Genomic DNA, 26,172 nt, shown 5'->3' with positions numbered 1-26,172 from the left:
CCTGAATGGTGACTTTAAAGACATGCCTTGTCTAGGTGGCACATCCTTTGAACCTTCTCCTTCAGCCTATTCTCCGTTTTGTGGCTTGGGATGACTTGAAGGAGTTTGCACACTGTGATCTTGAGTGAAACCTGACACTTCTGATGATGGAGAAGGGCAGGAGGAGCCTGTGCTCTAATGACACTGTGGCAATCCTGGGATAGAGTATTAAATGTCTGTGTTATTTAAGCTACTGTGAATTTTTTCCCTTTTTTAATTTTAATAATTTTAATGAACATTTACAGATATTTTAGATTTCCATTCAATCATTGCAGCACTTCTCTCCCCGCCCAGCCCTCCTCCCCCATCCCCCAGTTTGCTCCTCTCTTTGAAAAGTAAAAGAAAAACTCCCTCCCCCTGGTACACAATCCCACCCCCCACCCCTCCCAGTGCCCCAAATACATTCCACTATGCAACCTTAATTCTGGTGGACTCTTGTGATAACCATAACACCCTATCATACATCGCTTTAAAATTATTCTCTCCCTCATCTGTTTCAGTGCAGCATACACAATTTATCCAGTTTTTCTCAGTCTTACCCCCACCCTGATATCAGTCCCATTTTACAGCAGTGGCACCATGCAGTATTTGTCCTTTTGCCACTGAGATATTTTACTCAGCATAATGTCCACCAGAGTCACCCATTTTGAATAATATTGCATGAGTTCCTTGTTTTTCAATGCAGCATAGTATTCCATTGTGTGAATATATCACAGCTTCTCTATCCACTCATTTTTTGATGGGCTGCTGTAAATTTTTTGCCCCATTACTTCTGGTGGTGTTGTTGGGTGCAGTCAAGCTGACCACGACTCATAGTGACCCTATGAACTAGGGATCTGACCCTTGCTCCATCCGGTGTCACCCTCATCATCTGATATAACCAAAGTGATTGTTACTGTGTGTCAACCCATCTTACTGAGGGTCTTTCTCTTTTTTGTTGACCTTTCATCTTTCCAAACATGAGGTACCTTTCTAAGGATTGGCCTCTCTTAACAACATGCTCAAAATATGTGAGATGATGTTTCACCATCCTTGCCTCAAATAAGTACTTTGGTTCCACTTTCTCCAAGATGTATTTGTTTGTTCCCGTGGCAGTCCACAGGATATTCAGTACTCTTCCCCAAGACCACAACTCAAAGGCAGTGATTCTTCCTCTGTCATCCTTAGTCAATGTCCAACTTTCAGATGCATAGTAAGTAATCAGAAAGACTATGGTTTGGATCGAGTGCACCGTAAGTCCTCAGACTGACACTGTTGATACTTAGCATCCTGGCCAGGTCCTTGACAGATTTTCCAAAAGCATTATGTCTTTGGATTCTGACAACTACGAAGGTAGTTGAATGTGGATCCAAATAAGATGAAACAGTAGACAGTTCAATCTTTTCCCATCTATCACGACGTTACCTACTGACCCAGTGGTGAATATTTTTGTTTTCTTGAAATTCAGATGTAGTCTTTGATCTTCACATGTTTCAAGTCGTCCTCACTTTCAACAACCAAGGTTATGTCATTTACACAACACAGGTCATTGATGAGTCTTCTCTGTCCATGATGCCACATTCTTCATCATAAAATCCAACTTCTTGAATGATTTGCTCAACATACAGATTTAATAGGTATGGAGAAAGGGTGCAGCCCTGACACACAACTTTCTTGATTGTAAACCATCCAGTATTCCCTTGTTTTCGGTTTGGGCAATAGCTTCTTAGTCTAGGTATAGGACTGGTATGAGCACAAAGTATTCTGGCCTTTCCAGTCTTCTCAATGGCAGTCATAACTCAATCCATTAAAATGCCTCTGTACAGTCAATAAAACATACATGTCTGACATATTTTTCATATTCTATTCTTTCAGCCAGGATCCATATGACCTTTAGCCCAATGTAATTTCTACCTGACAAGAGTCTTACAGTTTGGTCTAAAAAAACCATTTGGTCTTTAAAAAATCTGATAAAGTTCATCAGTGACATATCCAAAAATTTCTCATGTGCTTTTTAGTATATGAATGCTCAAATGATCAACAATGAATAAAATGCCAAAAAAGTTAATGAAATCTGGAGCAGAATTAACAAAAATTTAATACCTAGAGAGTTGGGTTATGTAGGTTTACTGTGTTTGGCACTAGTGCTATCGAGACACCTAACATGCATCCTACAGGTGTGGGCTCCTCACTATAGTAGAACACAAACTCTGGACTAGGTCATTGCTCTGTAAGTATAGCAGTAGACAAAAGGTGGAAGGCCTAACTGGGTCTAGCATGAGAAGGCTCTGGAAGTTAGTTACTTCTGAAATATCTACAAGGCTCTCAGAAAAAAGGCACAGAAGAGGTGCTGAATAAGTGCTTACTAGAAGCAAGGGAGAGAAGAAGGGATCTGTTTAGCTACATGTAGCATCATTTTTTGATCTGTGGTGTGGCCAAGAAAATTCACTACCATAGACTGTCAGAAAAACAAATATGCAAGAGAAGAAATGGAACCGAGGAATTAGCTACAAGCAATTGTCTCGAGGGACCAATCCTAGGAAAAGGACATCATATATGGAAAAGTGGAAAGCCAATGAAAGAGAGGAGGTATCAAGGAAATGGATCGACACAACAATTCTAACAATATACTTCAGCACTCTGGAGATTGGGAGTGTAGCACGTGACTGGGCAGGACCATTCTGCTATACCAGGGGTTATAAGGAGTCAGAATTGATTTGATAGCACCTAACAGGTACCATTCAGTGGAACAAAAACCAGTAAGAGAGCCACAAGACACAACTTTTGCCCAAAGAGAAGACCTTTCTACCTAGTAAGAAAGAAAATAAACATTAAAGGAATAGTGAAAGAAGCAACTCAAATATCCACCAAGCAATGAATGGACAAATAAATCACGGTATGTACATAACAATGGAGTATCATTACTCAATGAAAACGAATGAAGTGCAAAAATATGCTACAGATGAACTGCACTGCAAAATGCACTAGGGGGAGGGGAGGAGGAAAATGTCCAAAAACGAATGAAAACAACCTTTCTGTAAACTTTTGTTAAAATCAAACACACACACATGGAGAAAAAAAAAGTGGCATTTATAGAAAGTTTAAAAAAAAAGCTACAGATATTGGTAAATGTAAAAAACCACTATGCTGACTAAAAGAAGCTAGATACAAAAGGTCACATGCTGAACAAGTCTAGAATTGTTCCAGAAGATTCTAGAGGCAGAAAATGTACAGTGGTGATTGCCAGAGGCCAAGCAGGAATGAGAGAGGGGTTACCAGTATGGGGTTTTCTGTTGAGGTGAAGAAAATATTTTGGCACTAGATAAGAGGTGGTAGTTGCATACCATGGTGAATATATACTAAATGCCACTGGACTTAAAATGATCAATTTTATATGAGAATTTAAACACAATAAAAAAATAGTATAAAAGAAAAAAAAAAACAAATCCAAACCAAAAAGGCTAGTGTCTCCTATGGGGTATGATAAGCTTTATGTAGTAATCTCTTATCCTCAAACAATAAATACACTGAAATCACAAAGACCTCTTAACGGCCCTTCATGGCAAAAGCCTATCCTCTGCCACAAAGTTATAGCCAGTGACTAAGGTTCAGGCTCTCTTCCTGTATGGAACATAATCTGTTGGATTCATAACTAGTGGAACAAGTTAAGGTTCTGACTAATGGAAAATGTCTACCTAAAAGAAAGTATGTACATAAATATTTACTACCTTGTTGTTGTTATGTGCCATCGAGTTGCTTGTGACCCTACGTACAACAGCCCTGAACTCTGCTCTATCTTCAGCCAATTTCATTGTCTCTGACACACATACCCCCATTACCCCAGTCACTGAGTCAATCTATCTCATCCAGGGTTACTACCTTAAGAGACCACAATTATTTTCATGTTTTCTTTCAGTGCTGAAACACGACACTGTCAAAGTAGTGCCCCAACCTACTCATCAAATCAATTCATCCAAAGTGATTTTGAAACTGTAATACAGAATGAATTTAAGTGAAATATCTCCCGTCTTCCTTGAAGGATGGAAATCCTATATGATATGTGTGTTTGATGACATAAAATATTTAAACAATTTTATATCCAAGGATAAAATGAGAAATCTTAAGAGGTGTCCCAAAGTAGGACTAGAAGTAATTTCATTGCTCTCATCATAACTGGACGTTAAGAAATGGAGATGAATAGAAAATTGAATAAAGGGATCTGCCACAATGCTCTGTTCCGTAGGGGCTATACAATTTCACAAATCATTTCTATCCTGGCCTAGGAATTCACGTACAGACATTTCTCACCTCTTTATATTAATATATCTTCATATATTAATGTGAAGTTGAACTTGAGTTGAAATCTTAGTTCTGCATTATTTTTCATGTATTTCACATAATACATAATCCTCCCTGTGGTTTGGTTCATGTCCAGACAGTTTGTTCATATTAAAACCATATCCTTAAAATAATGTGAAATTACATTATTTCCCCTACAATCTGGGTTAAGTCTTGTCTCTAGCACTAATGTTACAAAGGGTTCTTCTATCTATTGAGGAATTAAACATGCACCCAAGTTTTCACTTTGCTAATTAAACACAGTACAGCAGAAATGACCTCCAGAACAATTTACTAATAAAGCACTAATTTGTGTATTGCTGCATTCCAAAGTGCCTAAAATGGCCTTACATACGTATGTGTGTGTGTACACACACACACACACACACACACACACACACTCTTTTTTTAAAAGTATCTAAGCAAAGACAACTGTTTAAATCCTGGAAGCAAAACTGTCCCAGCTTTCTTCTCATATCTGGCAACATGACCCAGAAGAAGAGCCAGCCAGCCTCATACTCCAAGTCAATTCTGGAAAGTACTCAAGCCAACTGCGACACATAAATGGGAGCAGAACCATTATGTGATGAGGAGACTGGCACATTAAAAGGCTAGCGCTTTATCCTCAAATTGGAGCAATGTATTTAAAGATCATGCTAGCCAAGCAGTAGGAAAGCCTGGTAATCTGTCCAGACAATTACAAATGCCTACTTTTTTGCCCACAGACACCAGTTTTATATTATCTACATGTTAAAACTAGTTGTATAAATAAGGTAAAATCCTTTTCATTGCTATGTCCCTCTGTCCCTCCTTTTCACCATCGAGTTAGAACTGAACCTTGACTGACCCTCCATTGTATTTAGGAGGCTGTAAACTGTGCGGGAAGAGAATTCCTATCTTTCTCACTGGGAGCCGTTGGCTGATGTGAACCACTGAAAAGGTGGGGTGACTTTGGGTTAGCAGCTCAACTCCCCATAGAATAAGCCAAGTGAGGTTCCCTGCTATATCTCTATAATCTACTAAAATGCCTGGAATACAGGTGGTCAATAAAGAATAAGGAAATAAAAAGAATACGTGATGGAGACATAGTAGTAATGATTCTGACCACCGTACAAATGGTTTTGGTGCTTCCTCACATACCTAGAAAGATGTAGATTCCTCCTTTTCTGTTAGGAAAACAAAAAGAACCCGATAAATCTATGAATTAAGTTTTCCCTCAGTGATATATGAGTAATTCAATATACTGAAAATAATTCAGTTTGATATACTAGTAATTCAAAGTGACATATGAAAGAGGGGGTGAGTTTAAGGGTCAAGGCCCCTGTAAGAAAGAGCTAAGGATGGTATTATGGACATGGGCTAGGAATGTTCTGACCCAGAGCATTGTGTCCTGAGCAGCAAAATGACTTGTAGAGATAATCTAAGTGAGCTCCGAAAAGAAGCTGCTAATCATGGTAAATGCTCACCTAAAATGTTTTGAGAAGGGAAAAAAAGAGGGAAAGACTAGTCACTTTAAAGACTGAGGATGGCTCATTTTAAAAAAACAAACAAAAAACACCAACCAACGACAGGGGGGTGGGGGTGGGGAGAGTAATAAAAATAACCTGAGGTGTTAAACCACTACCTGCAACATTATCAATATTTATTGGAAGATCTAACAACTACACATTCTTTTAGTTTTTCTCACCAAGAATGGAATCCTAACTGGCTGACTTTTTAAGAAGTACTTCAATGTTCATCAAATCTGACCCAATGCATTAAGTATTTTTTAAAAAATTTAAAGGTAGCATCAATTAAAAAATTAAGGTGATGCCCCTCAACTCCACAACTGCAGTGGTGAATCACACTAAACATGTACACTTTTTCTGCACCTGCTGATGTCAATCTTGGGGTGAGAGGAATTTACCTGATGTGAAAAGAATTCTCTAACACAGTTAATTCCTTCTTTATGTTGTGCATTTTAAAAAAGATCTACATATTACTTTGCTAATTATCAAAGATACAAAAATAAGACAAGTTACTTATTTAAAAAAATGTTTGGGGGTGGGGAGGAAATTGTGCAACAATTAATTTTTTAACGAGAAAAGTGAACTGGGGGCTAGGAAGAAAAATACACAGCAATGAACGAATGGAAATCAAAGTTTTCTGTGAACTTTTCTAAAATCACAATAAAAAATTATTTCTAAAAAATATTCTTTAATAAAAAAATAATATTATTTAAGTATTTCACTCCAGGGCCAGCCCTGTTTTTCATTCCTGACAGTCCTTTTTCATTTTCTTTTGCTCTGAAGAAATTAAGGCAAAGTACTTCTTCCATTAATTTAATGAGTTAAAAATAAATTAGTGCTAATGCTCAAATGTTGACTAGGCCATGGTAAAACCAATATACTCTTGAAGCAGTGGTGTAAGGTTTTAAGCTGGGAGAACTAATTTAAAAAAGCAATGTGACAATGTGAATTAAAGCCACAATGTCCTATGAACTTGGAAATGTATTGCTTGTGAGAATTTATGCTAAATAAATATTCCAAATGAAGGTGAAAACGTCTTTTAAGCAAACAAGTATCATAATTTTCTGCTAAAAAGACTTCAAAAATACCAAAAATATCCACCAGGAGGAGAATGGTGAAATTTGTGTTTACAAGTTTTGGTATTGAAAATGAAATAGCAACGTGGGGGAAAGGCTTTAAAAAATGATGCAAGAGAACAGAGCAATACACAAAAATGGTAGTGGCTGTTTTATAGCGCCTGCCAAATTTTGTGAAATCATATACAGTCTTAAACTCAAAAGGAAAAATCATTAATTAAACTTTTCTGATAAAACGTTCTCCTAAAGCTAAACTGTGTGTTGACTATTTTAAATCAAAAGATTAAAAGTGAAAACATGGCTACAGAATCCTGTATCTGCAGATAAAAAAAGAATATTCAATTATATTCATATTCAATATGAAAAGAATAAACAACAGGCTCTGGCTCTTACTCTCTTTACATTTAAAAAAATATCTTGGAATTTTCGAGGCAGGTAAGTTTGCAAAGTGAGGCACATCAGAGGCGTCATTTGGTGATCTATCAGAGGTGTGGAGAAGGTCTGCAAAGGTAAGAACCTTGCTTAACTTTGGTCAAGCCAACATTTGCTGTAAGTATTGGATCACAAAGTCTCCTTTCCATGGAATATCTACAAACATTTCCTCTCACGAGATTTTGAGGAAAGTTGCTCCATGTCAATGTTGCCCAAATGGTTCTATCAGAAGTAAGGTATGATCAAGGAGGTTTCCAGACTCAGTGCTATAAAAACTGACAATATTATATCTTATCCTTCGAGTGTATTAAAGTAGAGAAAAAGGTTTGAGAACTACTGTTCAATTTGGTTTCTTGGAAACAAAATAATTCCACTGAGGAAGGGGTGAAATAAAAATTTCACATAAAAATAAATCCTTTAGGAAACAAGCTTGGAATATATTTTCTGGCGCTAACAAAAGGGATTGTGATCAAGTGCAAAGATGACAGTAATTTTTAGAAAGTAAAGGCTTCTTGGGAGTTATTAAGTGACAACCAAAGATATAAGAGTAACCCAGGAAAACCAGTCAGTTTCACTTGTAAAAAGTAAAGTATTCACCTTTTTGAAGTTTGGTATATTCTAAAATATATGCTTGTGGTTGTGGGGTGTCTTCATGGGGAAAATATCAATTATCTACTTCTTAGAGCTAAGTGACAGGCATATACAGCTCCCCACCCTCTTCTGTATGTTTCTTTCCCATTATTAGACAGTTACCTCCGGTCTCAGTGTAGCTTTCATGCAGGCTTGGCATAGAGGTCCATTTCGGGAGAACTGAAGGGGAAGATGCCGAGTTCGATTCCGACATGTCTGCTCCTCACATATCAACCAGCCCTGGAGAGAAAATGGGAGGGTGGGGGAGGGAATCAGTCTTATAATCACCACTACCAAATAAAAATAAAAATCAACCTTTTTACTATTAAGAGATATATGTTCAAGCATTCCTTCAAAATGCTCAAAGGAGAAAGCTATCTTTCTTTCCGGCTATCTTAAGTATTAAAACAAAAGCTAGAAAATGTATTAAGTAAAAAAAAAGAAAAGGGGGGGAACCTCAAAACAAACCAATCAACACAGGAGTTTCTATAAACTATTACTGAAAGAAATGCACCCCGCCATACACCAAATACCTTCCAAGAAAAACTTTGGCAGAAAAATAAGCCAGTAAAGACCATTAATAAAGTAATTAAGGGTATTTACTTAATGTCTAGGCTCAATCACCTTCTCTGTGAAACTGGTATGACAATAGGACTTACTTCCTAGGATTGTAAGGATGTATGATTTAAGCACCTAGCATGTTTAAAAGGAACACTTAATACATACAAATGATCACTATATGAAACATTAAAACAGATTCTTCTTTATACATTCTCTAGAGGCATAAAACAGGTTGTAATGTTTTCAATGACAGTTTTGTCCCCAGCAGTTGGAAACAACCATTGTCTAACTTCTTGTCCTTTAGAATCCTCCTTGTTAAGTTATTCTCTTGCTACTCTTGATTTCCCCTCCTATAACATGTACAAGTCAAATACAAGGCAAACAAAAGGGCATTCTGTTGTGTCTGACTTTCACAACTTGGGAGCAGCATGGTCCTGACTGCTATGGGTCTTAGAAAGTGAATAGAGAGCTGGTGGGTGGAAAAGGTAAGAAAGACAATTTATGCAGAAAAGAACAACATATGCCCAAGACTGAGGGCCAAAAAGGGCTACACTGTGATAAAATTAAGAAAGGGGCCAATAATATTTATAACCCTAATTTCTCGAATGACAGACAACCTCTTGGTCCTTACTCTCTAAATAAAGAAGTAGAAACACAAGTGTTGCTTAATCCCTTAGGTACTTAAGTCTGTACTTATTAAAGTTTCCACTTGGTGTTACTCTATCATTGTCATCCAATGATGAGGGACGCCTGGCCTCACTCCCCAGACCAGGCTCTTGTTGGAAGTAGTCACAGGCAAGCTCCAGGAAACAGAGGCATGTCTTCCAATTGTCATGGATAACTTTCACAGACAGGAATGTACTGATGAAATTTTTTACTTGGGGTGGGGGGTGGGGAAAAGATGCTACTTAAAAGAGATTCTAAAACTCTGCTGGTCAGTATGTATGGCCAGGATTATATTAAATATTGCGTGTGTCCAAGCAGATATATGCACACCATGTTTATCACAGAGGTGGAAACAAGCCAAGTGCTCATCAACAAATGAATGGATAGAGCCCAGTTTTTTTGGAAATACCCATTTAGAAAAAGGAATAAAGCAAATAGTAGAATATAAGCAAACTACGTATGACAATGGCAGGACTGAACCAATCCTTCATCATTTCATTCATGTGAGTTTGTTACATTTTATCTCGTATTTGAGGTTTTACCCATTTTGGAAGACAAAGCGGTAAATATTGCCAACCAGTCATGAGCAATTCAAGTGTATTTATTTTTTTTTTTAAAGTAAGTAACAACAAAAATGCAGGTAGGTAACACTGCAGGTAACACTATCATATCCCAAAACACTAAGTAATTCAGTACAAGAATACAAGCCAGAGGTTATTTAATTTTTTCCAAACTATAACATTCAAAAAGTTAAAAGTTATTTTCAAAACTTGATTCCTTCAATTTACTGTAACTTCATGACTCACCAGGTGAGCTGCCAACCAGGGAGATGTTAAGTTGTCATATCACCTGTTTTGAAAGCAAACACCTAACTCTATCTCTGACAGAGTTACTAACTAAATATCCTTTCAAATCATATAGAAAAGAGATAATATAATTTGTCTAGACTTCCTACCAGTTATAATTAACGTTTAAGAGGTCTTTTCTTCTTTGTCACCTCTCTATTCAATTCTTATTTGGGTTTGTTTGTACTTACTATCTGTTAATCTCCCTTTACAAATGACAACAATAACTAGTGCCATTATGCATGGAAATTAAACATGTTGATAACCGTGCAAAGGGAACTGGGGCTGAAAAAAAAATATTAGAAGCCTGTAATTCTTTATGTCTCTTGTTTTATTTTGATAATTAAGCATTTGGTCATGATGTATTTTAAATAAAACTTTTCTATGAGGCAAACAAGCTCTAATCATAGTCAATATGTGATTTCAATTTAATTTTGTTAAGTATATTTTGGTGAAACCTCCACTCCTCCCCACCCCAAATATTAACTGATTGGGAACTCTAACTTTCAAGGTACATTTGAAGTGTTAAAGGAAAATATTAATAGTGTTTAAGTTCGCTTTAACTAACTACTCATCGAGACAAAACTAAATTCCTTTTCATTCCCCATTTTGGGAAATAACTACACTGACAAGGTGGTCAGGAAAAAAAACCCCTGAATCAAGTAAAATTTCCTAGAATTATAATCTTTTAAAAAAAGGGTTTGGGTATTAATGAACTCTCCCTCCCCACCACGATCCATTGTAAGGATGTCTGCCATCCAAATACGTAATTTATGAGACAATGTCACCCAAAACAGTTATAACCAAAAGAATAAGGTCATTAAGTTTTCAGATGCCTAGCTAAACCACGTTTACAGTGGTGGATTCAGAAGCTTACCCAATAGCAAAACAAAGCTTTCCCAAAATATAGAAAAGCCTAGCACCTGTTGCTTTAGTCTTGGCATCACTAATTTCTTAAAATCATTGTGTATGAAACTGTGTCAAATGCTGATTGGTTCTGATTGCTAAATTATATTACCAAAGCCTCAACTAAAATGGTTTCTGTCTGCACATGCTAAAAAGGGATCGATTTCCACTTGTAACTAAGGCGTTCCTGAGAGTTGCACAAACTGTTTCATTTGTGTATATTTGTATTTTTAGCAGGATGCACACACAGCAATCATCCAGGTCTGGAATGTGGAGCATAGGAGGCACTCACAAGTATCTTTTGAGTAAATGAACAAACTGAAGCAATAAAATAAAAATGCAGAGGAGGAGCAAGTTTATAAAAAATAAGAAGGAAAGGGTTGCAAACTGATGGGAGCAAAACCATATCCAGTAGTTCTCACACTCTAGAGTAACAAATATGGTGGTCCTTTCTTGTCCTCCTCCCAGTCAGTCCCTCTGTCTACCCACAGTTCTTTCACGCACAGTGCCAAATTGTGCCCTTTCCTAATTATCTTGGGCCTGGCCTCAACCAAGCTCAGGCTTCCGTTCTACTGCAATAACCTCCTATCTGTTTGTTCTGACTCCATTCTCTCCCACATCGAATACAAAGAATCATCAAACATATCTCTCCAAGGGCTCTGTACCCTCAACACTCAGTCACACCCCATGACATTTAAGAACAAACTCTGCCATTTGAATCTTTAACAATCCATCTTTTCTCATCAATTCTCTACACAAACTCTGCATCAAATTGGCATTTTTATCATGCCCCACCTCCTTGTATTTGTTCCTGTTGTACAACCTCTACTTAAAATGCCCATTCCCTCAGCATCATTTCCATTCCTCTTCTGTGAAATCTTCCTAACCCACTCGACACTGGGTAGAATCAGCTTCCCACTGTCCCTTCACCATCTTGTTTTAGGTCTCCAACTCAAGGGCCTCCTGGGTAATGATCTGCTTTGGATGTGGTAGTGGCCTCCCTAATCTCTACGGAAAAGGTTCCCATTTATGGAAGATCACAGCATTTAGGTGATGCCAAGGTGCACTTGAGTGGATTCTTTTCCCTCTTGTTTATTAATGGGTCATTTTGAGTAAGTCACTGAGCCTCTCTGAGCTAAGAAAACAGGAGGCAATAATACCCTAATAGGGTTGTTGAAAGGATCAAACAAAAAAAGCTCACAGAAAATGTCCAGTAAATGGAAAATATTGTTATTATCCTACATATGTCCCAAGTACCAATGAACTCCAGAATTGGTCAACAGCCGATAACAGTCCCCTTGTGCAAGTGATTGCTGTAAGTTGGCCTGACTGTACAACATTTTTAAGCAGGAAAGTCCTGCTCACTTTCCACTTGGTGTTATCATAAAATAGAGCAAGGCAATGATCGATAAAGCAGTAAGATTAGGGGGAATCTCCTTCGTGATTTGATTGTGAAATATTACAACTGTGTAATCAACCTTAAACGCCAATTTGGTAAGGTTTTATTCCCCTTGGGCAAAAGGATGTGTAATTGGGAGCTACAGATGGTAGAAGAGTAAGTAAGGCAAGAGGAAGGGGCCTTTGCTTTATTTGAAATTTGCAGAAATTTTTGGGAACAAACAAAGTACTGACGTAGTGACATGAAATTTTGTTTCGACTGCAATGACTCTCTGGGAGTAGTGGCAGGGCCACAGGGGGCTTGTGCTGTTACACGCTCTTCCAGAGTTCATGATATTGTTAGTCTTCTTATGATGGTGTGACACTCCCCTCTCTACCAACCATGCCCACTTGGAGAACACTAGACTCTCTTCTCACCCCTCACTATTGCGAAGTGTTCTGGGGTTTCCCTGAAGATACACACGTTCGTCTGTCACAGAATTATCCTAGAAGAAAACGGGTCTTCTTATAGATAGAACACAGTGTGCATCCACAGCTGCCTTTAAAGAATGACATGTTGTGATTTTGGATTTCCAGAAATATAAAAAAACCAAATTGCTTTTTGACCCACATTTGCGCCCAAAGGAGGGAGAAATTCTTCCCAAGATCTTGAGGGGAAGTTTTAACTGGGACATAATTTTGTTTTTAAAGTTAAATCTTCTACACTCCAGCATGCTGACATGTCAAAAAGTGATTATTAAGTCTCAGAGAGGTGCCAGGGCAGGCAATGAAAGAGCAAATCAGGAAAAAGAAATATATAAATCAACTATCCACCCAAGATAATACAAAACTATTTTTTAACAAAATTATCAAACAAAACTGAACTAGAAAGTGCCCTATAGGGCAATGGTGGAATTTTAAATATTATTAAAATTGATTTTTAAAGCAAGATAGATACCTCTTCAAATGAACAGTCACATGTCATTTCATACAAGTTATTTGAAATTTATTGATCTTATCATTTGTGCAAAGACCAGACTCTGCCATCAGTTTGCTGAAAGGATAATGGTGCACTCCCAACCTGTTATGATAGGTTAGATGCAAACTGTGGTCCTCATTTAAACACACAGAAGAGCCTGACAAGTGGACAAATTCCCACTTCGGCAATTGTATATTACATGATAAATTAGCAAATTGTCCTGCTTTGCCGCACATCAAATCCAATACCACAGCCTTGTTATTTTAATTTGCAATCAGAGCTGGAGCATCAGAAGATGTACCTGAGGTACATTAAAGAGCCCCATGCAAGCCATCTTCTCCTGCTATACTGTGAGCAGAGAAAGCCAACAATTACCAGCAATTTTATTTTACCACTGTAGGACAATACCAGAACAGTTAAAATTGTCTCCATGCAAGCAACTGGGGAAAATATACTTAAAATGACTTTATATGGAAAATTACATTTTTTTTGGGAAAAAGTTCAATAGAGGACATGTATCTATCTGTATGGGCAGTTAGAAATCTCTCTTAGTATATTCAAGCCTATTCTGTAAAATACTCTCCCTATTCAACCAACTCAAAAGCAAGCTACATTCTTAGGCTATAATAGGTCACAACTAAGTACACAGTACCTTGCTTCAGGGATAATTTTGCTTTGTCTGTCAACTGTCAACAAAGCACAAAGAGCTCATACAACCCAGCCATGTACTGTGGATGTTAGAGATCCAACAAAATACAAATAATAAGAATACAAGATTTCATAGCTGCCCTGTTTTCACTTTACATGAGAAACTGAAAGCATTTTCCTCTGCATATTCCATTAATCTCTATTGTAGTACAAATCTTTTTCATAAAAGATTTCTTCCCCTATATGAAGCTACAAGTGACCTGGTGATGTAATATTCCAACTGCATTGAATATTTGATTTTCCAACAAGAGTAGTTACAAATGGATGTGTCAGCTAAGGCATATAGTCATTTCAACACGGGGGGGGGGGAGATAATGAGATGGAACGAAATGGTAAAGACGGCTTAATCTGCCGCATGTATTAATATTTTAGTGATGAAGCAACTAAGAAAAATTGTTACTTCCACCCGCACTTCTGCCCTTCAAGTCTTCCCTACTGAAAATTATGTCGCCTTCTTTATACAATTTCAAGTAAACGTCAACAATAAACATAAGGCTAAGAATGATCAGTATGTACATAGAAAAAAAAAAGAATGGAAGAGAATATTAAAAAAACACAGTCCCTGGTTATCTCTAGGGAGTTTTTTTTTTCCTGACTGGGATTCAAAAATAAGTAGCTAAGGAAAAATCATCATTACATGAAAATGGAGGATGACTACATTAGATGACAAAAAGGAGGATGATTACACCATTACATGACCTACCAAAGCACTCAAAATCATGATCTAGCCAAGGTGGTACACAGAATTATCCTTGCCTCCTACCACAGCATTCAGAACTGCTAGCTCTATGTACTAAATGTGCCAAATAGCCAAATATTAGATTTTTCACTATTGTGAAATACTGGGTAAGGAGATAACAGACAAGGGAGGATTTGGCTTGTATAAGCTGAAAACTATTACTAATGGTGGAAGAGGCACTTTTGCCAATGTCTTTCAATATAACCAAATCACTAATATATCTGAATAATATTTTAAGTGCAATAATTTGGTTTGGTTATTGTTCAGGAGCATTTTCAGAAAACATGCCTAGAAGTAGAGGGAGGGGAACATAAAGACTTTGCTTACTAAATAAAATTTTTAAAACCGTCAATTTAAGCAATTCTCAAATAAATATTGGCTGCACTTTATTAAACGAAGCCCCTCACGAAAAGGCACACAGTCTTTTATACAATATGACTCAAATATTTTATAATGTTGGGTTCCTGAAGGCAGGTAATCTGTTTTAAACAGAGATGCCTTGTTTTGCTCTCCATGCCTTTCCAACCATTGTTCAGGGAACATATGGATCAACTCAGATATCCTGGGTAAGAATCAAATAAAAACAGAAGAAAGAAAAATAAATCAGGAGATTGGGCCAGGAACCTTTTCACCAGAAGAATTTCTTTCCTTTGCCCAAGTTTAGCTAAAAAGTAATTTTTATTGTTTGTTTGCAGGCTAGTAGTTATTGGTATGGTTTTGTGCAATACGTCTTTGGGTACCAAACAACAAATACTAAAACTGAGCTATCTATGCATTTGTCTCAAAGGACATCTTAAAATCAGAATGGAGTGTAAACCATCAACAGGCAGTGTTTGTTCATTTAACTTTAATTATTTTCTCCTTGAGAATGGTACTAATGAAATGGAATATCTTTCATGGTTTCGAAGGGCTGTCTGAATAGTCTGTAAACAGAACTAAGGGTAGACAAGGGATCTTGCTGAGCCAGGAGGTTGCTAGGTGATGTAGAATGTAAACCCCCCAAACTTGTTAAGGTTTGCTTGGCTTTCATGCCACTTTCACACACTCTCAAAAGTTCTGAGAAGTTTTCAGGTGGCCATGAAAAAAAAAAGGGGGGTGAGACCACCACCCCATCCACTCCCCCCACCCCAGCTGTCACTTGAGATTTAGAAGAGCTCAAACTCATCTGACTTTTAGCTGCAGAACTTTTGGTTCTACATAAACACAGGAGTATATTTTATGAGTATCACTCACTTAAAACAAATGCAAGGTGGATTTTAACTTTTTCAAAAAGATATTTCTAGTCTGCTATTAAACAATTTTCAATACCTCAAAATTAAGATTTCCTTCCAGAAAGCCAGGTAAAAAAAATTGTGACGAAGGTTTGGGGCCCCAAACTCACGACAAATGCCTAGGTGCAGATCTACCATTATAAAGTGACAAACCTTTCTGCTTGGCCACTCGTGTGTCTCCTGGGGCCTCCACCAAGCATGCCTGCCTGCCTGCCTTCGAGCCTTCTCTCTCCTGCCCCCTCCCCCAAACTCCTTTTTAAGTAGCTGATCAGAGATTGTCCAGTAAGAGCGCTTTATTAGATCATCAGCCAGAGGGGTTCAGAAGTACTGAGAGCAATGGGCTCAAATGTGGCACATCAGTTTTAATAGACCAGGGGCTACTAGTAAACTGCAGATACTGCTGAGAACTTTCCATGCACTGAACTCTTGAAAAAGCACCGTCTCTCCAGCTTAAATGCAGCTGCCTCTTTCAATGCCGCAAATGGGTAAATTTGACAAAAAAGCCACCATTAAGACTACATGAAAGGCTCAAGACAACATCCTTTCAATGCTTTGTACTTCAGTAATCAGATGTACTTACTCACCCCCTCCCCCAAACCCCGATCAAGAACTATTTCTGAATGGTAGGAAATAATTCCACTTTGTACATCTTTTAGTTAATCAAGACTTTCTATTCAGCAATTTGACCTTTTGTTCAAAACAGGATTATCAATTTTTTTCGCCAGTTACCAAGGGCGACTCGCATGGTGAACATAATTGCAATAATTTGCAAAACACCATGGCAACCCACATTACAACTAGGTAAATACTGGGCTTTTGTGCTACATTGTTATTTTCAGAGATGCTGAAGTCAAAGAACGAATGACAAATGAACACAAAATTTATATTTGCTTTGTCTCAAAAGAGAAGAAAATTGATAACAAGAATTGGGGGGAAACCGACTACAGCTGTAATTTCTAACTTGATTAATTAGGATGGTAACAGTCCTTAACTGTATATTCAACAAACAGCCCTGACTTCGTCTCTCCACCCACCTCTCTCTCTACCACTACCACTATCCCCCCAACCCCAGACAAATTTTTTCAGCTTGGAGAACAAACATCCCCCATTTGCTCTTTTCTTCAACTTAATGGAATCCTTAATTGCAGAATATTGTTCTCCGGCTCTTCATGGCAATGAAACCAGAGAGGCAGGGAGAGTGCCAGGGCACACAAGGAGCTGCAGGCATTTTTCCCCCTGCCTCTTTTGGACACCCCAGGCCCAATGATGAGATGGCATTTTTTCTGGTTATCAGCACCAGGTTTGAGGCAGACAATAAAGTCAAATCTATTTAGCTTTGCAGAAAAGCAATTTCTTTCCTCTTGGCAATGTAAAATAAGTCTACATGCTGAGATGAAGTTTCATAATTTTAAATGCCAGGACACAACATGAGCAAATATTGAAGATAATAATTTGTAAAACCCCCAAACATTTATTTCCTTTAAAGAAATGAGAGTAACTTAACTGGTGGTCATTCCAAAAAGGTCTTGCAATGTATGTGTGTGCTTTTTGAGGAAGACATTCAACAATATAATCAATGTGCTTTAAAAAACCAGTTCATACTCATATAGATCCCAATTCACAAAACAATCTAAAAATATAAACACTCAAAAATTAAGACAAAAATTATAATCTGATTTACAGCAGGTTAAGTATGGTCTCACACACAGTACGAGAGTCCTTTCAATAACAAATGTGATCACTGGGAAAGTTATATGCTAATTTTTCTCAATATGACAGGCAGGTTCCATTTTCTAGTAAAAAGAGCAGGTTTTGGGGTTTGGTTTTGCTTTTTTATTCTTATTGGGCACAAGTTCTGCTTTAATGCCTGTCTTTGGGGAAATGATCAAAATTGACTTTCCTGTGTAAAATGTGAAATTGGGGATAAGAAAAGAAAAATAGACGCAGAAAGGGGCTCGTTAGAAGTTATACTGCCGAGATCTCGAGAGACTAGACGCTCCAGATGTGCTCTGAAAACAGCCCAGCCTGCTTTCCTTCAGCCTTAGAAAAAGGAAGAGCAAAGGAGCAGTTCAGAAATAAGCTGCAGATTTCCTGCAACTTCAGAGAAATCAAACGAACCTGATGCTATAATGGGTCCATTCTTATTTTGTCAGGGCTGAAAAATTTTCAGATGGATCTCAAAGATTCAACTTAGAAAATCACAATAAAACATTCTTCAGAATATGCCTTTGAAATTACAGATACGGTGATTTGGTGATTTCTCCCGAGGAGTAGAAATCAAAAGAATGTGACACATTAACTCCTTCTCAGTCAGGGACAACCTCTTTATACTTTGAAAAGATACTGTATTTCCTGGCTGAGTTCATTCCAAATTTACAACATCTGTATTAAGTGCAATCCTATCAAAAGTCTAAATATAAGAAGAAATGTATCCTTTGATGGCAAGTGATAATAAGAGGTGAATAAGTCTTTGGTATTCCTTGACCAAATAGTGTTGGTATTTGATTTATAAAGTGGACATAAAATCCCCATAGCACCTCAACTTCTTTAAGAAACTCATGCATATTAAATATTTATAATTAATCTATAATTTTTTTTCATTTGCAACATTTTACCAAGGCACTTGCTACCTACCTTCCCCTAAACTGTACTGCTTCTGTTCCACTGGTTCTGCCCCTTCCTATTATGTGTGTGGCTATTTGGAGAAAACACCCAAGTTCCTGAACCTACTCAAATCCAAAATGAGAAAAGACAAAGACTGAGCAAAAGTATCCAAGCCCACGTCCACCTCTGTTCGTAAAGCAAGTATCCGATGGAAGCTGCACTCAAAATGAAACCCATCTGCTTGCTATCTGTGTCTCAAATCCTTCTTGTTCTACAAGTCCCATCTTGGGCTACAAGCTGGACTCACCAGCGGAGCATTAAAGCAAATACTAATACACCAGTATTGGTGATAAATTGACGAATGCCTATCTGTAAAGACTTTGCTAGTCTAAGCAGCAGCTATGAAACTCTATGAGCCTTTACTGTTTGCCTAGGGGGCTTGCTTGAAATTACACCCTCCCTCCCCTGTTTGTGATTCGGTAGATCTAGGTTGGGACCTGAGTATCTGCATATCTCACAAGCTCCTAGGTGATACTGCCGCCAAGCCACTGGCCTAAGTTACAAGGAGCTGGAGCTCTGGTGAGTAGTGGTTAAGCATTTGACTGCTAACATAAAAGCTGGAAGTTCAAATCCACCAACCGTTTCTATATCAATTGACAGCCCTGGAAACTTCACGCAATATTTCTACTTTGCCCTACAGGGGGCACGGAAAATTGGCATCAACTGGATGGCAGTGGGGGTGGAGTTTCTAGGTTACAGAATGGGCACTGGGACCTTAAAAAGCTCAAGTGTTTCTAATGTGCGGCCAAAGTTGAGAACCACAGTTTACATTATTCACATTCCCAGTCTTGTGTTCCAAAGAGAGCTACTGGGTTTTCTTCTCTGAAGAATATACGCAATATAAAAATTTTGACTTAAAAATATTCCCTTTCAACCTTTTCTCCTGCCTTATTTACTCTTTGCTTATGTGGGTCACTATACTTTTTGTGAAGTTTCCGACCAAATCTGATGTCAGCCCCAAGAACTGAAGTATTCTTGGATGGTTTACATCAATGTAGGAAACTTAGTACTAACTCTTCTTCAAAATAAACTACTAAGCAAAAAAATCTTACTTCAACAATCCCAATGTGGTCCCCAAAATAAGAATTGTGCTTTATCAAGAATCAGACTTTTCGGAGTGCTGGTGAAAAGCTTCCACGAAGGCAGCCACTTCTACATCTTTAGTTTGGTATATACTATGAAATCAGACATTTAAACTTGAAATTTTAAACCTGGAAGAGTCTTTAAAACTTGAGGTTAATGCTTCACATTTTATCTCAGAAACATAAGGCCCAGAAGAAGTAAATACCTTGCACATGGTACTGTGATCGGCTGCAGCATGGTCAAGGTGTACTCGCCACACCAGACTGCCACGGATCTATGTCACCAGCCACAGTCCAAACTGAGACATGTTGCAGGTGGAAAACACACCGAGTTTCAAACACAATCCAAAAAAGAAAACCGCTTATTCAACACAAACTCTCTAAACCTCACCTTTTAAAAGCACAAATAGAACATATACACATAGTTCTATTTCCCTATCAAATGTGGAGATTATCCCGTATCAGTACATAGAGACCTAAGATTTTTTTACATGGTGCAAAAGAATTCTATTGTACAAATGAATATAATTTAAGGGACCCACTTTTGATCAACATTTAGGTTGTTTCCAATCTCTTCCTAACTACAAAAAAAAGGGCAAGAAATATCCTTACATCTGTGAAGACATCTGTAACTACTATACTGATGAAAGAAGAGGTAAATAAATTGGAATTGTTGGGTCAAAAGTTATGTTCACTTTAAATCCGAAAAGATGTCACCAAGTTGCTGTGAAAAAGAGTTGTATGTTTTACACCTAACAAAGGGATTAAGTGCTCTTCAATCCATACCTCTGCTCATACTATCAAACTTTTTTATAATTATCATATTGATATTAAAAAATATTTATTAAAGCCATTGATTTGTTATACATTAATTTTTTAACTACTGATCTTTTAAAATCTTCTTTATGAACATTTCATTGGGTCCTCTTTCAACTTGTACTATTTTTCTTGATCAATTACAGTGGCTGATATATTAAGAACTTAGTATTGGCCATCCACTTCTGAAATAGCAGGCCTCTGAAAACCCTATGTACAACACAACACACGCAGACGAACAGAAATGGCAACCTAGGAAGACAATGCGATTGGCATAGGATAGAGCAGGGTTTAGGGCTGTTGTACATAGGGTCGCTATGAGTCGCAAACGACTCGACGGCACATAACAACAACAACAAAGTATTTATCAACATTTTCCTTGGGCTGCTTCTAGGATCAGATTCCTCAACACTAAGCCACCCAGGAATCCCTGCAACTGAAAACAAAAGTAATTTCATTAAATTCTGTATAGATTTTGTAGAGGACTTCTGGCTCAGAATGTTCCCAAATCAATTTTGCAGCACCAATTTCATTTTATGGCACTGAATGATAGACTAAAAAAGCTAAAATTAGGTATTTTAAATTTTCACTTCCTTCTCTAAGATAGTCTTACTGAAACAAAACTTTATTATCCAATTCATTATTCTGGCTCTGTTTTACACACACACACACACACACACACACACACACACACACACAGAGAGAGAGAGAAAAAGAGGGAGGAGAGATCTTGATCTCAATTTGGATGGGCCTCGGCCAATCTCTTATTTCATAAAGGAGTTTTAATTTATAAAGAATGAATACTGAATCATTCTCTAATTCTATGATATACTTAAAAACAAACAAAACTAACCCACAAGGCCTCCCGATTAAAGCCTTGGTGACTTATCCATAATTGCAGTTAACAAAACATAAATGTGTTCCTATCGTTAAAGCATTTCTTCTAATTAAACCTCATTATGATACCATTGAGTTAGGAATTCATGCCCCATTCAAGTGCTGCAGCCTAAGTACCACCGCTCAGCAAAGGTCTAAAACAGTGTTTTTCAGTGCTGGCCTTGGAATATCTGTCAACATCAACATTACCTGAGATGTCTTCAGCCATAAAAATCCCTGGGCCTCAGCCTCTTACTTATTAACCACCCTCAAGTCAGAAGCAACTCAGGTGACCCTCCAGCAGGTTTTGAAAGGATATAAATTGCATGGGAGGAGACTGCCTGTCTTTCTTCTGTGGAATAGTTGATTGATTCAACCTACACGCCTTTGAATTGGCATCATAACTCCTTAAATCTATGCCTACCAGAACTCCTAGTCATACTGAAACTCTGTGAGTGGTGTCCAGCACTCTGTAAGTTAGTATCTCCAATGCAGTACGGCTATAACATATGGGCACATTTATTTAAAAAATAAAGAGTGTGGAGATCTGGTGGCCTGGTGGCAAGGAACTGCACTGTTGACCTGAACAATAAAGCTTATGGAATATAAGTCATAGGGCTAAACGGAATATTCTATCAACATCAAGAAGACAAAGATTCTCACCACTGGGCCAACTGGCTGCACCATAAGAGATGGAGCAGAGACTGAGGTTGTTAACAGTTACAGCCTGTTCAGCTCCACAATCAACCCTTTTGTCATCAGCAGTAGGAAACCAAAAGGCAAAATTGTATTCGGTAAATCTGTTGCCAGGGACCTTTCCAGAGTATTGAGAAGCAACGATGACAGTCTGGAGACTAAGGTGCGCCTGATTCAATCCAGCGTCTTCACAATTACTGGCAATGCATCAGAGAGCTGGATAATGACTAACGATGATAGAAGAAGAATTGATGCCTTTGAGTTGTGATGCTAGAAAAGAGTCTTAAACATACTCTGGATGGCCAAGAAAACAAATAGGTCTGTCTTCGAGAGGCTGAAACCAACTTTGTCCTTGGAGGCTAGGATTTTAAAGCTCTGTCACACATACTTTGGGTATGTGGCCAGGAGGGACCAGTCCTTGGAGAAGGACATCATGCTTGAAGGATGGAGAGACAGTGCAGGAGACAAAGACCCCAGATGAGATGGACTAATACAATGACTGGGACAATGAGAGTAGGTGTGTTTGAGTCAGTGAGATTGGCTCAAGACAGGGCAGGCTTCAGAGGTATGTATGTATGTATGTATGTATGTATAGGGTCACTATGAGTCACAGGCGACATGACTGCATGTAACAACAACAAAATCAAGTTCTGAAACATATGGCATTCAGGATGAGGTAGAGTGCTAGAATGGATAAGAGAGAATCTTCATGTGTGTATATATACTTGTCTACTATGCTACCCCACTCAAAGCCCAATATACTCTACTATCCTGAGGACTTCAAAGGTCTTCAATATATATTTCCAGGGCCTCAAGGGTCTAAACTGGCAAGATGTACAAAGAAAGGATTATGGCAGAAAACATGTCATCTTAAGGGATACTTTCATGTTCTCCAGAAATAAGACTGAAGGGAAAAAAATCCTTAAAATTCAGCAATCTAGTTCTCTCGACCTTGCTATGAGTCTTCTAAGGAGCCCCAACTCTTCTTCCATGCCTCCCATGGATGATGAGATGCCCTCAAGCAGGCCTGCTCCCTCCCTTGTCCACTGCTTTACTTCCAATTCAGCTTTGGTGCTGAGCAGATGCTGGTAAAAAGTCTCCCTAGCTGACATGAAACAATAAAAGAATGTGACTGTATGCATAAGTACAGTTACTGAGCATTCCTCCAGGAAAGCAGGAAATAAAGCTGGAGTAGGCTATTAATTTACTAAGAACAGAGATGTATCAAGCTAATCAACTCTTCCGCAGGAACACTCCCAGAAGGATTTTATATTAGAGACCAGCAGAGTCACATTTCCATACACTGGACTTTAAAACAATCACCTAGGAAGGAAAGCCACTTGTAATAGAAATGTGTGAATTGTGGAGGAAAGGTGACGTAGGCTAACGAGGCACAGACCCGACAGTTATTAACCAGTGAAAGCCTCTGCTTCAAAGCGGTCAAATATCCAAGGAATTTTACCAATATAACTAGAATATCCTATTGTTGTAAGCCATTTATCATTTCATGATAAAGTTAATGATCAAAAAGGCCTAAGAGGATTGCTCAGACATGGTGATACACCTCTCCTAGTCTGACACATCAACGTTATTAAGCAGAAAGGAGCTCAGCTATCTACACCAGGTACATCCTTATTAAAGTAATATTCAAGGTGACCAAAAAGATTTTTCAAAAAATAACTTCCATGAATTGTTCTCTTCAAATAATTAAACTGGACATTTACTAAGTCCAAGCCACATTCCATGTCTACATATAAAGCAGCTTCCAGGGCAATCACACCACTTCGGAAACGGGTTGCTTTTTTTTAATCTAGGAACCTGAAGAGCAACAGAGTGAGCATGGCTTACAGTGCAGAAGGCCTGACCAAGATAAAAGAAAAGATTAAGGATATTCTGAGGATGAAGAAAGGGAAGAGATAAAAGAACGAGACTGAAGGGAGCCGCCAGCCAGCCCTTCAACTTCATCTGAGCGGCCCAAGGGCTGGCATCATGTCATTCAGCTCTGACCTCCTGTGGCCTGGGAGAGTGACGCACCACAGGAGCAGCACAAATGCTCTTTTGGGTTTGAAATGGGTTGAATTAAACTCTCTGGTATCAAGATTAATTTGGATAGCTGACACACCACTTTCCTTCAGTTTAGGCTGTGCCTACGTACCCCAAAAGTGCTACCTCTCTGTGCTCCTTGAGGGAAGCAGATAAAGAAGCCTTGGGGCGTAAGGAGAACTAGTGGTGTAGTTACAGGGAGTTGCACTAGTGGCCTCTCTGCAATTTCAAACCTACCAGGAACTCGGAGGGGAGACAATGGACAATCACCTCTCACACAATTTACAACCTCTGAATACCCACTGCAGGGTCAATTATGAGTCAGTTCCAACAGGACAGAAATTAGAATTGAGAAACTGTGGCAAAGGGGAACGGCAGGGCCCTAGGCTCTCCTCTCATCTACTTCCGGAGCCATGTGCCTTGAGTATAAGTCACTCCACACTTCCGTGAGCTCTGGGCATTTGTCCACTTGGATATGGCCCGCAGCACCTGCCTTACCTGCCTCACGGGTGGATACTATGAGCACCACACACAACTAACATCTCTAATTACAGGCAACTGGGAAGACTTGTGAACTAGGGTTACTCCCACGTCCATGGCCCCCTGCCTTCCCCTCTAGCAGGACAGTGTAAAATGTATCTTCTTTGAAGGGATGTTTACATGTTTCCATCAGAACACTGTGGAGCCACTCCCTAGTGTCTGGTTCTTTATGAATTACAGTGTGACATATATTACTTGGAAAACTTGGAAAAGTCTTCTCTATGTCCCTTCATAGTAGACAACTCAATGATTGTGTGAATGAAATAGTGAATGTACAAAAAAAAGAAGAGAATTTGTTGATTGGCTGATGAAAAATAAAAAAAGTGAATGTATAGTTTCAAAAAGATTGTTGTTTTTATGTGCCGTCCAGCCCTAAACCCTGCTCTGTCCCGTGCCAATCTCACTACCTCTGACACACCCATCCCGATTACCCCAGTCACTGAATCAATCCACCTCATAGAGGGTCTTTCCCTTCTGCGCCGTCCCTCCACCCTCTCAAGCATGATGTCCCTCTCCAAGGACCTCTCCCTCCTTACAACATACCCAAAGTATGTCAGACGAAGCCTCAGAATCCTTGCCTCCAAGGAGAAGCCTGGTTTAACCCTCTCCGGGAGGAATCTGTTTGGTTTCTTGGCAGTCCAGGGTACATTCAATACTCTTCTCCAGCACCACAGCTCAAAACCATCAATTCTCCTTCTATCCTCCTTAGTCATTGTCCAACTCTCTGATGCATAACAAGTGACAGCAAAGACCACAGCCTGTATCAGACGGACCTTAGTATCCAGAGTGACACCATTGCTCTTCAGTACCCTGGAGAGGTCCCTAACAGCAGACTTTCCCATCGCAATATGGTTTTTAATTACTGGCTGCTGGTGCCAAGAGTGTTGACCGTGGAGCCAAGCAGACTAAAGTTGTTAACAATCTCAATCTTTTCACCATCCATCTTGATGCTGCCAATTGGTCCAGTGGTGAGAATCTTTGTCTTCTTGACACTGAGCTTCAATCCATACTGAAGGCTGCAGTCCTTGACCCTCTGCAGCAAGCATTTCAGGTTCTCCTCAGTTTCAGCAAGCAGGGTTGTGTCATCTGCATAACGCAGATTGTTAATAGATCTTCTACCAATCCTGATGCCACAATTCTCCTCATAGAGCCCAGCTTCTCGGATAATCTGTTCTGCATACAGGTTGAAACGGTATGCTAGGACACATCCCTGGCGTACACCCTTCCCAATTTTGAACCATGCAGTGTTTCCTTGCTCTGTTCTGACGACTGCCTCCTGGTCCAAGTATAAGTTATCAGAAAGATTACATTAGAAATGTTTTTAAAAAGGGGAGCTCTGGTGGCCTAGTGGCAAGAAGTGGCACTGCAATCCCAGAGGAGCGTGGTTCGAATCCAACAATG

The 26,172-nt window shown here is 38.7% G+C and overlaps 1 protein-coding gene across 1 annotated transcript in view; it reads right to left on the bottom strand.

The window, feature by feature from the left end:
- Window positions 1–26,172, bottom strand: part of POLA1 (polymerase (DNA directed), alpha 1, catalytic subunit) — a 361,002-nt gene that overhangs the window by 118,533 nt on the left and 216,297 nt on the right. The window contains 1 exon segment of the mRNA XM_006903771.1: window positions 8,126–8,242. Within this exon segment, the coding sequence (XP_006903833.1) occupies window positions 8,126–8,242 (117 nt within the window).

Source organism: Elephantulus edwardii, unplaced genomic scaffold (assembly GCF_000299155.1).
Source record: "Elephantulus edwardii isolate Elephantulus edwardi_28Jun2011 unplaced genomic scaffold, EleEdw1.0 scaffold00040, whole genome shotgun sequence".
NCBI lineage: Eukaryota > Metazoa > Chordata > Mammalia > Macroscelidea > Macroscelididae > Elephantulus > Elephantulus edwardii.
Note: the sequence above shows the minus strand (reverse complement) of the source record. Positions and strands in the feature narration are given on the sequence as shown.